At 39.6% G+C, this 15,312-nt stretch overlaps 2 protein-coding genes across 2 annotated transcripts; one reads left to right on the plus strand and one right to left on the minus strand.

The window, feature by feature from the left end:
- The first annotated feature begins 593 nt into the window (after positions 1-593).
- On the plus strand, positions 594-7,031 carry cnih1 (cornichon family member 1). The gene is made up of 5 exons (XM_084045294.1): positions 594-739; positions 2,048-2,116; positions 4,674-4,786; positions 4,967-5,110; positions 5,806-7,031. The coding sequence occupies exons 1-5, from the start codon at positions 659-661 to the stop codon at positions 5,831-5,833; spliced, it is 435 nt and encodes a 144-aa protein (XP_083901420.1). The 5' UTR covers positions 594-658; the 3' UTR covers positions 5,834-7,031.
- An 804-nt stretch (positions 7,032-7,835) lies between these two features.
- On the minus strand, positions 7,836-13,924 carry cdkn3 (cyclin dependent kinase inhibitor 3). Its single transcript, XM_084044915.1, has 8 exons — positions 13,859-13,924; positions 13,332-13,432; positions 13,181-13,236; positions 13,037-13,081; positions 9,564-9,786; positions 8,482-8,513; positions 8,240-8,343; positions 7,836-8,099 (listed from the first exon to the last, which is right to left on the minus strand). Exons 2-8 carry the CDS (start codon positions 13,406-13,408, stop codon positions 8,010-8,012), a joined length of 627 nt encoding a protein of 208 aa, XP_083901041.1. The 5' UTR covers positions 13,409-13,432; positions 13,859-13,924; the 3' UTR covers positions 7,836-8,009.
- Between the last annotated feature and the right edge of the window lie 1,388 nt (positions 13,925-15,312).

Below are 15,312 nucleotides of genomic sequence, written 5' to 3' on the forward strand. Positions count from 1 at the left end.
ATCATCGTCACAACCTTCGTATCTTTTTGTAAGTCAGTAAACAGTAATTACACCACCCTTGCGTGTCTCGCGGTGTCTGTAATCAAACAACGGTGTGACGACACACCAGCAGTGTTGCCATGTCCGCTTAGCGACGGTGGGCTTGTTTTTCTCTTCAGTTGCTTTTAAATATTGGTGGTTGCAGTTTTTTTGGGCTTGTTTCTAAAGTGTAGTTGCTTATTTGGGCTCGTTTCCTAATGTTGTTTAAACCAGTGGCTCTAAAACATTTTCATGTCAAGGACCCCCAAATGTATATGTACCCCCCCCCCCCCCATCTAAAAATATGTTGTGCCAGGAGTAGGGACCCCCGTTACGGGGGCCACGTACCAGATGGTGTATTTAAAATTGTTTCAAAAATATTAAAAAAATAATAATCAAGATTTGTTTTGTGAGCTGTGAGCTTATAGATCGGCTATATCTGTTCAAATAGCTGACCATGTACAACGGTTTAAAAGTGCTCATTTAGCCAAGTCGCTTCTTTTGGGCTTGTTTTCATTAGACCTGGCTGCTTATTACTCTCACAGAATCCGGCAACACTGGTGACAGATCTCACATCACTACAAACCACGCAGGACAGCAGCAACAAGCTTAGCGGAGCTGGTGGTGCCTGCAGGAAAAAATGGCGTTCACATTCGCGGCCTTTTGTTATATGCTGGCTCTGTTGCTCACGGCAGCCCTGATCTTCTTCGCCATTTGGCATGTAAGTACGGTAGAATAATGATGATGTGTTAAGGTCACTCATAACGTACTGGACGAGCCTCTACGCAGCAATGTGTGTGCCAACGTTAAGCTTGTCCGTTGAGGGTGATGTATACGCGGCTGCGTGCCGGTGTCGCGCGCAGCGAAAATAGCCGATCTACAAGCTCACAGTGCGTCGCAGCGCCACGCGCTGTGAGCTTGTAGATCTGCTATTTTCGGTACGCGCTACCAGCACCACCAAGCATTAGCTAGCCAGCAGGGGTAACGTTGCTGTAATATGGCGAGTGGCTGCTACCGTTAGCCATAGAGCTAACTTAGCCTGTCACTCGACCACAAACCGACGTAATTCCACATTTGAAAATACGTCATTTTTGTCGAGCGACACGTCATTTGAACAAGTGATAGACTTGACAGAAGGGAATGGCCATGTCAGCGGCTGCGCAGCTTTGACAGAAAGCACAACCCGAAACGCAGCCATAGAATGAATGGCACACACACACACACCCTGTCTCTCTGTGGTGGGCTAGCTAGCAGACAGACACTGATCAGGCCACCGGGAACGTCCTCCTGCCTCTGGCCCTCTTTATTCTCCTTTCGATCTTTAACACAACATTGTTGTGACACTGTAATATGTCAACTGTCTGCTCAGGCACGACATAACGTATCCAATGGTGTAAACCATTTTGAGGTGTGTTTTACTTTACTGGAGTATTTCCAATTACTACTCCATTACATGTCGGAGGCAAATATTGTACTTTTACTCCACTACACTTATTTGACAACTTTTTCTAGATTTTGATTATTATTACAACATGCATGATTAAGTACTGCGTATCACACAAGCAGGTGTTTTGCCATGTTTACTAACGTTAACTTAGCCAGCAAACTACTAGCTTCTATGAGTGGATGATGTGGATCCTGAAACGACATGGGGATGCGGTCATCAGTTTCCTTCCCGTTGTATAACGGACAATATGTTGTCATATTCGTATGTTACAATTGGGAATACGTGTAATATTATACTGACTGTTTAAATGTAAACTGTTCAGATACGTTACCATGAATATAGATTTTTGACTCAATATAAACACTGTCTTTGTGACGTCTGTCTGTATGCATATGTGACACGTCTGACTATGTCAAGATTAATATCTATTCTAAAACTCATGGTCTGTTCTTGCCAGTTTTACTGATTGAGCTTTTTGATATCCAGCAAGACAATAACACCTAATTTGCCCAACACACTATTTGTTTAAAAAAAATGATATTGCTTTTACAAACTGTTATATGATATTATTCTCCCCTCCAGATAATAGCATTCGATGAGCTGAAGACTGACTACAAGAATCCTATAGATCAATGTAACACATTAAATCCGGTAAGTGTTACATTGGACATATCACTGACTCCGCATTGCCTCTTTGACTGCATGCGAAATGCTTTGTTAAAGGTGTTTTTTTTATTTTTAGGGATGAGTTTATCCGCTGACCAACCTTTCAATTGATTTCTCTGCACTGTTATGCTGAATACCTGCCTGTAATTAATCAAGAGTGATCTTGTCAGCTGTGAAACTCTAACGCATTTTTGTTTTTCTAATCTGCCTTTTGTACACCTTTTGTTGTCGGCAAAAAGACAATTGAAAAGGTCAAAAAGATAAAAAGAGTCAAAATTGCATTAAAGGTTTGTACAAATCTTCGATCTCAAATGCCCGCTCAAGTTAAGTTCAGTCTGCAATCTGTCATTTTGCACGGGGGAGTGTTTGCAAACGTCTTTTCAGTCAACTAATCTCAGGAACAAGACTACGGCTCAGATTAGGATTAGAATGCATCAGGCCTGTGTCTGAAGCCCTTATACTCTTTCAATAGTATTTCTTGTATCCGACCACAATTTGGGCTTTTTGTTAAATTTGTTTTTTTTATATATATATATTTTTTTTTTGTTGGTGTACATTACATTTTTATTTTCTATTATACATGATATTGATGTTCAGCTGCGGTCCTCCGTGTAATGTTTTAAATTATCATGTGCACTTAATTGTCCTTTTTTGTACCTGGTATTTAAGTCCTGAAATGATCCGGAGCAATGTTGAGACAGATGATGCATTCTGCGTTGAGCTGATTTTACTTTGTTTAACAGAGGCCAAGGTGCTCATCAAAAGCATTGGAATGTGCAATAGCAACTCATGTGGTGGATACTCATCCAATGTTATTGATGTTCAAAGTACAGGTGTTAACTGAAAAGACTTGCAAATGCTCAGAAAATGCATGATCTTATTACAACCTACCCTTTGTTTGCATAGTGTTGTATTAATGAGAGTTAATAGTAACTTGCCAACAACTGCCATTCAGGCATTACTTGTAACTACAACTGGGGCTACCGTAACTTCATACTAGTCCCATTCAGTCCCTGTCTGATTTGACAATCCTTTTTAAATTCATAAATTCACCTCAAAATTAAAGTAATATTGTCCCAGTTTTGGTAGCCAGTTAAGAATAGGGTTTACACAGGTACTGGATAATGTTCAACTTTATGCCAGCTACAGTTTGATTTTACATTTCAAAGCTTATTTAAAACGGTTCATAGTAGTTTTTACATTACTCTAACTGAAGCAGACATTTGATTGAACAATTAGCCATAATGAGCCAAAAATACAGGTATTTGGCTATAAACTTACTTTACCTGGGGTGTGGAACAGATGGCTGCAGATTCTCAACACTCCCTAGCTCAGCAGTATAAGTGAGCACTGATTGGTTAGTGATTTCAATAGTGGGAGGAGTTTTAAGTGAAATATCCTGTTTTAACGTTGTATTTCTACTCTATATTCTCTGCCTGCAAGAACTTGCAGTTTTGGCCAGTCTTTTTGTTTGAACATAATTGCACTCAATCAGCACTTCTATTTTAAACCTGGTAATCAAATGTTTTACATTTGGCAACACAGTGCAGGATTTCAACATGCCAGCCCGACTCCCTGTGCTTTCCTCCTACTCTGACACATCCCCTCACCTCTCCATCTGTGGGCTTTTGGTTGTCCCCTGCACACCATGCCCTCTGCTCTATTTGAATGCATGGCTTCCATGTGGTGACTCCATCTGCCCCCCTCCTCAATCCCCACACTAGCGCTGACTGTCACCTTGAGGCAAGCTGCTGCATCAAGACTGCTAGTCAACATAGTAGCATGGTAACCTCCAGTATGTTGCCCTATGGCTGCTTCTGAGGATATGGGATTGTCCTTAAGTGTGTTCTCAGTGCAGCAAATTGTTGAAATGCACCAGTGTCTTCAGGCTGAATCCCCCCCCTAGCATCTGTGGTCAGAGCTAATAATGCATGTTGTCACATGTGTCAGCTCTAACAGTGCATGATAGAGCACTGAAAGTTTGTTAGTCGTTTTTTTGCCCCAATCAATGGCGTAAAATTCAGTTTGTCACCTGTTAGCTGCTTTGTTACATAATATGTATAGTAATGGTAGAACCAGTTCAGCAGACTACATGCAAGCCATTAGAAATGGAGTGAAAAGTCAGGGAAAGGTGTCAGCTCAAATTGGCCAGTGTTATATATTTCCTGTTCTGGACTTATTCTGTAAACATGTACTTGCCATATTTAGATATGTCTAACCGATAGCTTTATAATTGGACCTTGGCTTGTATGACTGCTAGCTAAATTTCCTTGGTGTCTCTCCCCTCCGCCCAAATGTGCTTCAACTTCAGTTGATCACTTTGCATTCATTCATTTTGAGCCCATACTTAGGAACTGGAAATTAAATAAATGCATGTTTTTCTACAGGCAAATTACTTCGATTTTTTTGTTTGGCGTTTAACCATTATTAAGTTCAAGAAGGTTTGAATGAGTGAGTAGAAGTTAACCAGGGCAATCCACATTTGCTCCTAATATTCTTGTGTACATGGCTCCTAATGTTTGCTTCTCTTGCTTATTTTCAGCTTGTGCTCCCAGAGTACCTCATCCATGTCTTCTTCTGTGTGATGTTCTTCTGCGCTGCAGAGTGGCTCACCCTTGGCCTCAACATGCCACTGCTAGCGTACCACGTCTGGAGGTGGGCATCGTACCCCTGAGGGAATACACACTCATTTTGATTAGTTTAGCGTTTTGTGAATGGAGGATTATTTAGCAGTTTCAGCTATTGGTTAGCTTATAATGTCCACTAAACATTAACAATGATTATTAATACTCAAGTGATATTATAGAATATTCACCTTTATTCCATATAATCCAGGTATATGAGCAGACCAGTGATGAGCGGTCCAGGACTGTATGACCCTACAACCATCATGAATGCTGACATCCTTGCATACTGTCAAAAGGAGGGCTGGTGCAAACTGGCTTTCTACCTTTTGTCATTTTTCTACTATCTCTATGGGTGTGTACATGAGTTTGTGCTTGGTACTCTCTTTCTGTTGCATCTATTAATGCAAATTCGCTAGTTTAATTTGTAATTTGCTATTTAAAATGGACAAAATGTCTGCCGTTAGCCTGTAACCCACTAAAATGACCAAAACATCCAACACAACAAATCTTAGTACATAAGATTTATTCTTACATTGCGCAATATATCAGCATAAATAAGAGGATTCACATATGGGTTAAACAGTTAATTAACATCCCTAGCTGCTTCCATTATGAGGTGTTAAAGTTATACGTGCCAAGTCTTCACCCCACAAGTGACTTGAGCCAATTCTAAAAACGCCTTCTAAATCCTGACCTTGTTTTCTGAAAAACTTCAAATATTTATTCAAAAATTACAACAAATGTATGTTGCTATATACTGTACATAGCAACAAGAACCCCAAGAGGGGTTCCCGTCCAAAATGGGTTAAGTGGAGAAACATACCCAGAAAGCCTGACTTTGAGTGACTTCATCAGTGAGAAGCCAATTACGAACTAGCGTTATCTCAAAGGCGGTAGAGATTTGATTAAGGAATACTTCACTCTTAGTTTAGTTGGTTCCATACTTTTCTCAGTGGTACTACCTGATAAGATGGAAAACCATAAGAACTAGAAGGTCATAGGGACCATTGTCTGATCTATTTCTCAATTTTCTGTGTTTCTCTATAGGATGATTTATGTTCTGGTTAGCTCTTAAAGCGAACAAGATGGAAAAGGACCTGCATGTACAGTAGATGACCAAACACTATGCTCTTAGTGGCTGGTGCTGGAACCTGGACCTGCTGAAGACTGACATTTCAGCAGAACACAAGACCCCATTTACAAGAGGATGAACTCTCGACTGACCGACTCCCTCTCCCTGCCCCCACCACGATATCACCATATGGCGCAGTGTCATTTCAAAAACATTTATTAGCCCTTTTTAAAAGAGTAATCTGGGTCCCACCATTCCTCATAGTTCTACAGATACATTTGTATGGAAGATCAACAAAGCCTGGACTTAAGTTTTTGTTTTGTTTCATTTATTCTTAATGGTGTGGTGATTGATGGTCGGACTCAAAAATAAAATTTCCTACCCTTGACTGTTTACTACATAGATTTTTTTTTTTTTAGTGTGCATTATCAGAGAAAATTGTGGCCTGTGTGCTTAACTACATTTAGTATTTTCAGTGAAATGGTTTCCAAGTTGTAAGAGCAATCTTATATGCCATGTGATTTATTATCGACTAAATACAAACTAGAACATTTTAAATCGAATTTTACTCCATTGCTTCCCTATGTACACATGGTTTAAATTGAATATTTGTTTTTGGGACCCACATTTACATTAAACCTTTGTGTGTGGGTTGTTATCACTCCTACAGTAAGTGTTGCACTAGGACAATCGGTATGGTTGTCATTGAGTTCAGTTTGCAAAATATTTGATACTTATCATGTTTCCTTGATCATTTTTAAATTGCATTGAAATACAGTATCACCCTACATCTGTGGCAATGTTTTTCGGAGTGTCACAACATACTTTTAACATCCCCATGTAGAAATATCCATGTAATGTGAAATGTAATTCTCTTTAGAAGGTATACCTTACTATAAAACCATGCTAAATGAAAAGGTAGAATCAGTGTTTTCTGGATTAGCAGGTCCTTCATGGTCCTCATTTTGCGCTTTGATAGACAAAAGTCTGTTGTGCCTGTCGACTGTACCTTTTGACTTGTCAAAACATTTTTAACACCATATTCCAATTGCATTAGAAACTCCAGTGTTTTATTTATTCGATGTTAAGGTTTTTGTACTTTCTTTCAGGTGTTACACTCATTTTAGTGTCTAATGTTTTCTACATCAAATCCAGAATAGTGACAATTAATTTTGAGACCATTAGATGAAATATGAAACTATTTATTGCCATTTTCCTACTTGTAAATTTATCAGGGAAAGGGATGAACATTTATCACACATATTTTACTTTTCAATGTATTGAATTTAGATACCACGTGTCGCATCAGGGGAATGAATTTGAATTGCGATGAATCCAAATAAACCCATTTCACTGTACAATATTTTGAAGACTAATATCATTTCAAGTGATTTTAGGGGAAATTCATGTTGAGACCGATCTAGATAGGTTGGTGACTGCCAAATCAATTTGTCTATGGCTGCTGTTAAATTTTACAGATCAATATAATTGCAGTGCCACATTTAGCTGGTATAAAACAAATTAAACGCATTAAGTATTAGATGAAGTGGACAGGGGCAGTTATCACCAAAATGAAAAAATAAAAATAAAAACTACAGGGAGGGGAAAAGGTGAGGTGGTTTGTAGTTACTTATGTGTAGACATAAACCAGGAAACGGGTGTCAGAAATGTTTATTTCAGGTCTACTATAAAACCGTAAAATTTCAACTAATCTCACCAAAGACTTGTTTAAGTCGGTAGTATATACTTTAGTAACATTTAGGGGTATAATTTTTGTGCAGTACCCATTCTCAGTACTTGGAGGCCTGAGTACCTTAAACATACAAAAATAGTTACAAGTTAACCGTTTATTTTGTTTTGTTTTAAACAACAGTCCTTTGTAGGACAGAATAGAGCACATAAATAGCATAAGGCCTTTTTGATAGACATTGGATTTATATCATGACCACAACCGGAATTTAAGAACAGAATTTCCACCACAATAAATTACTTTTTGATTGTTTTATTGGGATCAAAAGCAATGCACATTAATTGGGGGGGGGGTGACGACAATAATATATTAAGACTTCTTTTAAAGTGCAGTCATAATGAACACAGTTACTTCACACTTAATCATAAAAGAAAAGCTGGCAAGTGATCCGGTATAGAAGAGTTCCACTCCCTCCATGAAGGACACTGATCACCGGGATACTGATCTGTCTGTTGGAACCTCCTTGCTTTCTTGGTAGGCGGAGTACTTTTCACGAAACTCTTGCAGGAAGTTATATTGCTGTGGAACGATAAAATGCAGAAATGATCAATATGTAAAACACATTCATTTTTTAAAGCATTTAGACAGGTACACAGAAACCCATATACCATGTCATGAACAACATAATTTAAACTGAAGGTTCATAAAGTATCATTCACCTTGACTGTTTGTATCGCTCCACCTCCTCTGAGCTCCCTGAGGATCTCTATGGCCTTGTTTGGTGTCATGGTAACGGACAGCTGCAGCAGCAAACACGCAGCAACTAAATGTAGGAGATGTGGGCTGTTATCACGACACATTCAAAATAGGAAATGCAGTATTTTTGTACTTCACACCCTGTCGGATAATGTTTACAAGACTGAGCAAATGTTTAAAAATGAATACAGCAATTAAGTCTTACTTAGTGCAGAGCGTCCCAGGCCTCCATAACAGCTGAGGGAAGAAGTATAAAATCCTCTTGAGTGGATAAGAGTACGAATGCAAAGCTGAGTCACATATTCTTTCAGTTGTGTGTAATTCTCAAAAGAGAGGTTTCTTGGGTAATACCCTCATTATAGGACTATGGTATCCTCTAGTGGTGGTGTACTCCTGTTCTCTATGGCAGTATAGCACAACCATAACATAGTATCATATCATATCTAACATGAAACACAAAAAACAAACATAAAAGTTATGTTTACATTTGATGGAAAATAGTAGTTGAAGTCTTATTTTTCTTTTTGAAGTGCCATCATTCCCAGGTTTTCTTTGGATGCGTGAGACTTTTGGACTGACCCCCCAACTGGTATGAGCTACAGGAAACCACACTTGCAATCTATTCCCTACTCTTGAGTTTAGGTGACAGCTGTCATTTCCACTTTTGACACCATTTTGTATCTGGTAAAGTAAATCAGAGGCTCAAAATGTATATTCAAATTCTAATAGTTTAAGACATTTTCAAACACAAGTCTAGAAGAGATGTTTACCGATATGCACATTCATAACATTTCCAAACCAGTGATTGGCAAGTGCTCTTTGATAAAATTATATTGTAATATTAATTGGAAGAGTTATCAACCCTGCTGAGGGCATAATGGTCACAACACATCAGTCTTTTGAAATTGTTAAATATGAACTGGAATGATGCCTGATTAATAAAAGCATGTCAGTTGCCTCAAGGTAGAGAGAGTTTCCTGGAGTAGAGAAGTCAAAGGCTCAACCCCCTCCACAGCCATAAATTCTTGAGGCAGACAGTACAATATGAGCGTAAAATCCTATAAGAAATATAAAAGATTATAAATGATTTCAAGGTCAATTATGACTAACAGCCTCAGCATTCCTTGATGGGTTTACAAAGGAGTTACAGACCTGTAAGGGTCCCTTACAGGTCTGTAACTCAGAGAGTGTACAAATGGTTCCATTTGTACACAATCTCAGTTATGGGGGTCCTTGAAATGAAAGAGCTTGAAAACCACTGGTTTAGAGAGCAATGAACAAACTCACTGGATCACAGTCCTCCTGTTGTCCTGCAGGTTCAACTGCAGCTGCTCTAGGATCTGCCAGCACTGCTCCATCTCCGGGGGGCAGCCGTCTGGGAAGGGCATGTGGTGCACACTGAAGCCCCTCTGTCGGTAGGCCTCCAGGAGGGAGGGGACCCTGTACTTGTGAAGCTCCCCTCTGGTGCACAAAACAAACACATCCTGCACTCCCTGGTTCTGAAGCTCCTCTGTGGATGAGATGTTATGTGAGGCAAAAGTGATAGGCATACAACAGTGGTTCTCCAACTCTCTAATGTCAAAGACCCCCAGTTTAATATGCATTAGGCGAAGGACTCCCATTTGATACGATTTTCTATTTCTGGGACCCCAATTTACACAGTAAAATCTACCTCAGAGAGAGTAGAAATGGGAGGTATGATTGTATGGGTCAACCCTCAACACCCCTGGGGTTCCCTGGGCATGACTTTAAGACCGTTCTATCTCCCCCGCGAATTTGGGTGCATTCTACTGTTCATAGTCTATGTGCCTCCTAAAGGGCCAGGAAGAGCAGCACAGGCAGCAAAAACCATTGCTGACTGTGTACATGGACTACAACTACAGTACCCAGAGGCACCAGCAATCGTACTTGGAGACTTGAACCAGTGTTATCTAGACACTGTGTTGCCAGGATTTGTACAGTATGTCAAGGATGCGACTAGGAAAAATAACATTCTGGACAAGTGTTATGTGAACATTCCAGATGCATATGTTGCCAAGGTAGGCCCGCCTATATTGACCTCTGACCATAATGTTGTGTACATGACTCCAGTTTATAAGTCAAAACTGAAGAGAGGAAAGGTGGAGAAGAAAGTAGTTAGGACATGGACAAATGAAAGCAAGGAACAACTAAAAGCATGCCTGGACTGTACAGATTGGGACACTTTTAGAGATGGTTCATTGGACGAAATAACCACAGTTACAAATGATTACATTAATTTTTGTGTACAGCTGGTTGTTCCTACAAAAGAAATTAAAATCTATCCGAACAATAAAACATATGTGACCAAGGACATAAAGAATATAATAAATGAAAGGAAAACAGCCTTCATAAGCAAAGATTTCGGTGCACTCAAATTGACAGAAAATAAGCTAAAAACAAAAATGAGGCAGGCAAAATTGGCACATAGACAGCACCTAGAGGATGCGTTCAAAGCTAAAAATCACAAAAAGGCGTGGGATACTATGAAATCCATGACAGGAATGTCAGCCCCAACCAAACCTATTGTGACAGACAATGAACTTGGCTTTGCCAATGACCTAAATACTTTCTATGCCAGATTCGAATCATTGGGCGATTCCTCTAAGTGCACTGAAATACTTAAGGCTGTAACACCTGCCCCCTCAGACAGAATTATCATCACTGAAGAGGATGTCAGGAAAGTGTTTCGGTGTACTAACACAAGGAAAGCTAATGGGCCGGACGAGTGCAGTGCTTTTCTCCTCAAAAACTTTGCATCCGAGTTGGCTCCTGTGTGGCAACCAATATTTCAAACCTCTGTAGACACACATATAATTCCTCTGTGTTGGAAAACCTCACACATAAAACCATTACCCAAAATCCAATGTCCAAAAGAACATAAGGATTATAGACCCATAGCTCTTACTTCAGTGACCATGAAATCACTGGAAAGAATACTGTTGCAACATCTTGTGAGTATAACTAAAGACAAATTTGACCCCTGTCAGTTTGCTTATAAGAAAGGTTGCGGTACAGAGGATGCGGTTGTCACACTGGTCCACTTCATTACAAAACACCTAGATAAGTCTAATAAGAATCATGCAAGGGTGCTGTTCTTAGACTTCTCTTCAGCCTTCAATACAATACAGTCTGATATTCTGGTGTCAAAGATGGTACAGTTGGAACTGAATCCATACTTAATTCACTGGTATGCTTCCTTCCTTACTAACAGAGTACAGAGGGTGAAAGTGAACAAAACCCTCTCCTCAGCATTAACCACTAATGTTGGTGCTCCCCAGGGTTGTGTAAGCTCAGCTGTATTGTTCACCCTTTATACTGACAGCTGTAGTACTGAGAAATGTCTGTCTGAATGTCGCACTGACAAGCCAGACCAATACATTCTAAAGTACTCTGATGATACAGTTTTGATTTCTCTTTTGGATAGTTCCAGTGATCCTGGACTGCACCAACACAGAGTAAATAAGGTGGTGGAATGGAGTGATAACAACGCTCTTATCATTAACACAAAAAAGACAGAAGAGATTGTTTTTGGTGCCCCACTAGAGATACACAGATCCCCTATAACTATTCATAGTGAACAGATCAACCAGGTATGTTCGTATACATACCTAGGAGTAGTAATAGACCACCTTTTGTCATGGAAAGACCAGATTGAATCAGTGGGTAAGAAGACAAAACAAAGAGTCTATTTCCTTCGCCGTCTGAGATCTTTTGGTGCTAGTAGACAGATTCTTCTTTTGTTTTTCACTTCTGTTATTATGAGTGTCCTGCAGTACTGTAGTACCACCTGGTATGGATGTCTGTCTGTAGCTTTAAAGTCACAACTGCTGCAACAAGTGAACATTTGTTCAAAGATTGTTGGACAACCACTTCAGAGGCTCTATACATCTACGTATGATAACAGTATGATAAGGTTGGCAAGGAATATCACTTCAAACACTAGCCATGCTTTGTATGGAGAATATAGGTTGCTGCCTTCAGGAAGGAGATACAGTGTTCCTACATACAATAAGGTCAAACTGAAGAGGTCCTTTGTCCATCAGACGACATTGAGGCTTAATCAGGAGTTATAAGCCAGGGGTAGGCTGAGTGGTGGACATTGCTCTTGTCTTTGCATGTCTTTATGTATGTATTTGTATTTTGTTGTTTTCTTGTGTCATGTCAAATATGTGTACTGTTATATGTTGCATACATGGCTGTTTCTGGGTCGCAAGACAAATTTCAGTGCAAACTGACAATAAAGTATTATCGTATCGTATCCCTAAACTAAACCCCACTTTGAGAAGGACTGGCATTCACGAAAAAACTCAACTATTTCAGATCGCTACTTAGATGAGGACCTCAAAAGACAGCTAAAATACAGCTTTTGGAGGTATACACAACATATAATATATTATTCAATTTATATCCATGTATTTGCAGACTTTAATAAGTTTTGAGGGAAAATATGATAGAGTCTAAAAGCCCCTAGAGGTGGTGCTGGCCCTAGCTGTTGCGCATAACACAGCGGTTTGAAGTTGACCTGTCATCAACAACCCTTCAGAATTCTCATTGGTGGAGATAAAAAAAGAAGAAACATTAAGTTATTATCAGCGCCATAACCGTGTGCATTATGTACGTGGCGCTCCCATCCATTCAACACTGCAAGGAGTTGCAAAACAGCCCGAGACTTACCCTGTTATGGTAATATTCAACAGGATTGAAGTATATTTGTTTCAGTAATAATGTGGTACTTTTACCTATGTCTCTTTGGAGATTTCTTCTTATATCTTTGAATCTGCATCCTAAAATCAGATCAAACAAACATTACTCATTAAAGGTATTATGACCTTAGAATTATGATAATTGAGATTTGAGAATAACTGTAGTAAATCCCACTTCACCTGGTAAGGGACAGATACCAAGAAACTGGGAACACTCCACTATGGACAAAGATAACCTTGGAGACAAAATTAAATGCCCCTTAACACAATATGTAGAAGATTCTCTCTGGATTAAATTAAAATAGGAACACACTTAAAGCATTTGCAATACCAGGAGATCTGGAATGGTGTCAGCTGCTCCTCTCCAACATCTTCTTCATCAGATGAGTCAAATTCACTTGTCCTCATGGCTGCAGTGCGTTGACAACAAGGCTGGCAAGAGTGATTGAGAAGAAATGAATGAGCACTTCTTTACAGCTGCATCTGTCACTTAACCATTTTCCAATGCAGCGTCCCATGTTTTGGAGACAACATGCAATATTATTTCCGACCCCAAAAATAGCTGATCTGGTATACAATCAGACAAAAAGAAACACAGAGACGTGTCAAACCCAAAAAGTGTATGTGTTTTTGTTACATTATGCACAAGTATGTAAGGTTATGGCTACAAAATGTAATCCCTCACACACGCTGCCTGCTACTGACCGTTAGCTTGGCTACTAATAATAGCTTTGACTCTAGCTTCAGTTGCTTAGCACTGCAGTTAAGTGAATAAATTAAACGTTATTTCAATTTTCCACACTGGCGACAAGAAATTATTAATTAATCAGTATGAAGCTATGTGAAAACATGTCTTACCAGTCAATTCAGTCCAGTGTTTGTTATGACAGTAGTCGGTCCGCTCCTGCTTCTTCGATTTAAAAACTCTAAGAACGTCTCAGCCAACCAGTGTCAAGCACAGTGTTGCCATATATTGTGAGAGAAATAAGCAACCATGACCAGGTCTAGGAAAACAAGTCCAAAAGAAGCAACTACTAGGCCACATAACAGGAGCACTTTAAACATCGGCTTATCGGCTAGAGCTTGTAGATCTGCTATTTTCAAGCCTAAACAAGTACATTTGAAATAAAACCAGCTTATAATGTGCCGACATGGCAACGCTGGACAAGCATAGCTCATAGCCACGCCCCCTTTGGAAACGAGTCAACATAGAGCGCGCTGGAACTATCCTCCCAGAGAGTTATGACACTAGCGTTGACTCCCATGTAAAAATGGAATGCGAAAGTGCTCTGTCTATCTCAATCAATGATCTCAATGAGTTTGTTTCAATGTTCGGAACTATAGCAGCCGGCTTTGCGGCGAGATCAAAGCGTGACGTTACTCTTTCTTCTGAAGTATCCTCCCGGCTGAGGTCAGTGTTGCCATGTCCGCTTATTATAAGCGACGTTGGGCTTGTGTTTCTGTAAAGTTGCTTGTAAATATTGGTGGTTGTGGGTTGCGTTTTTCTGGGCGTGTTTCTAAATACATCTACACGCTCACAACGCGTCGCATCGTGGCGAGTTGTGAGCTTGTATTTTCAATTAGCCTAGTTGCTTCTTTTGGGCTTGTTTTCATAGACCGAGTTGCTTATTTCTCTCGCAAAATCTGGCAATACTGGCTGCGGCGCTGCTGCTCTACACCTGCGTTCGGAAATTACGCACCGGAGCACACTCGCCTATTAGTTTGTATTGGCCAGTGCGCTCAGTGCTGTATTTTCGAACGCGCCCGCGCGGTCAATAGTCATTTTTGGCGTAGTTTGCATATTTTTCTCGGCATGTATGTACGGTCGGTCAAGCTAAATATAATGTTTAAATTAATTAATGTTAATGAATGAATTAATTAATAGAATGGGAAAAAAAATGTAATCTGCAATACACTCTCTCTTTCTTTGACTCAGAAAGTTACAGGATTATTATTTTTTAAATTGTATTTAGAAGGTGGCAAAACTATTTCATACTATTTATGTAGTGCTGACTGAGGTGGCATGTATATATTAAAATGACATAGCCTATTAGAACACCGAATACAAAAAAAAACATCTACACATATTTGTATAGCCTATGTAAAAAAATCATAAATTCAGCAAACTTAATGTGATTTGATTGCCTGCCAGTGTAAAATAGCCTATATACTATATATATATAGAATGAATGAGATCTACACACAGCACAGCAGCACATCTCTCACTGCCAGGAGACAGAGGACATCTGCTGTGTCCTGTCCAGTGTTGCCATATTTTGTGAGAGAAACAAGCAACCAGGTCTTTGAAAACA

Source organism: Gymnoscopelus microlampas, assembly GCF_963454915.1.
Source record: "Gymnoscopelus microlampas genome assembly, chromosome: 20".
Taxonomy (NCBI): Eukaryota; Metazoa; Chordata; class Actinopteri; order Myctophiformes; family Myctophidae; genus Gymnoscopelus; species Gymnoscopelus microlampas.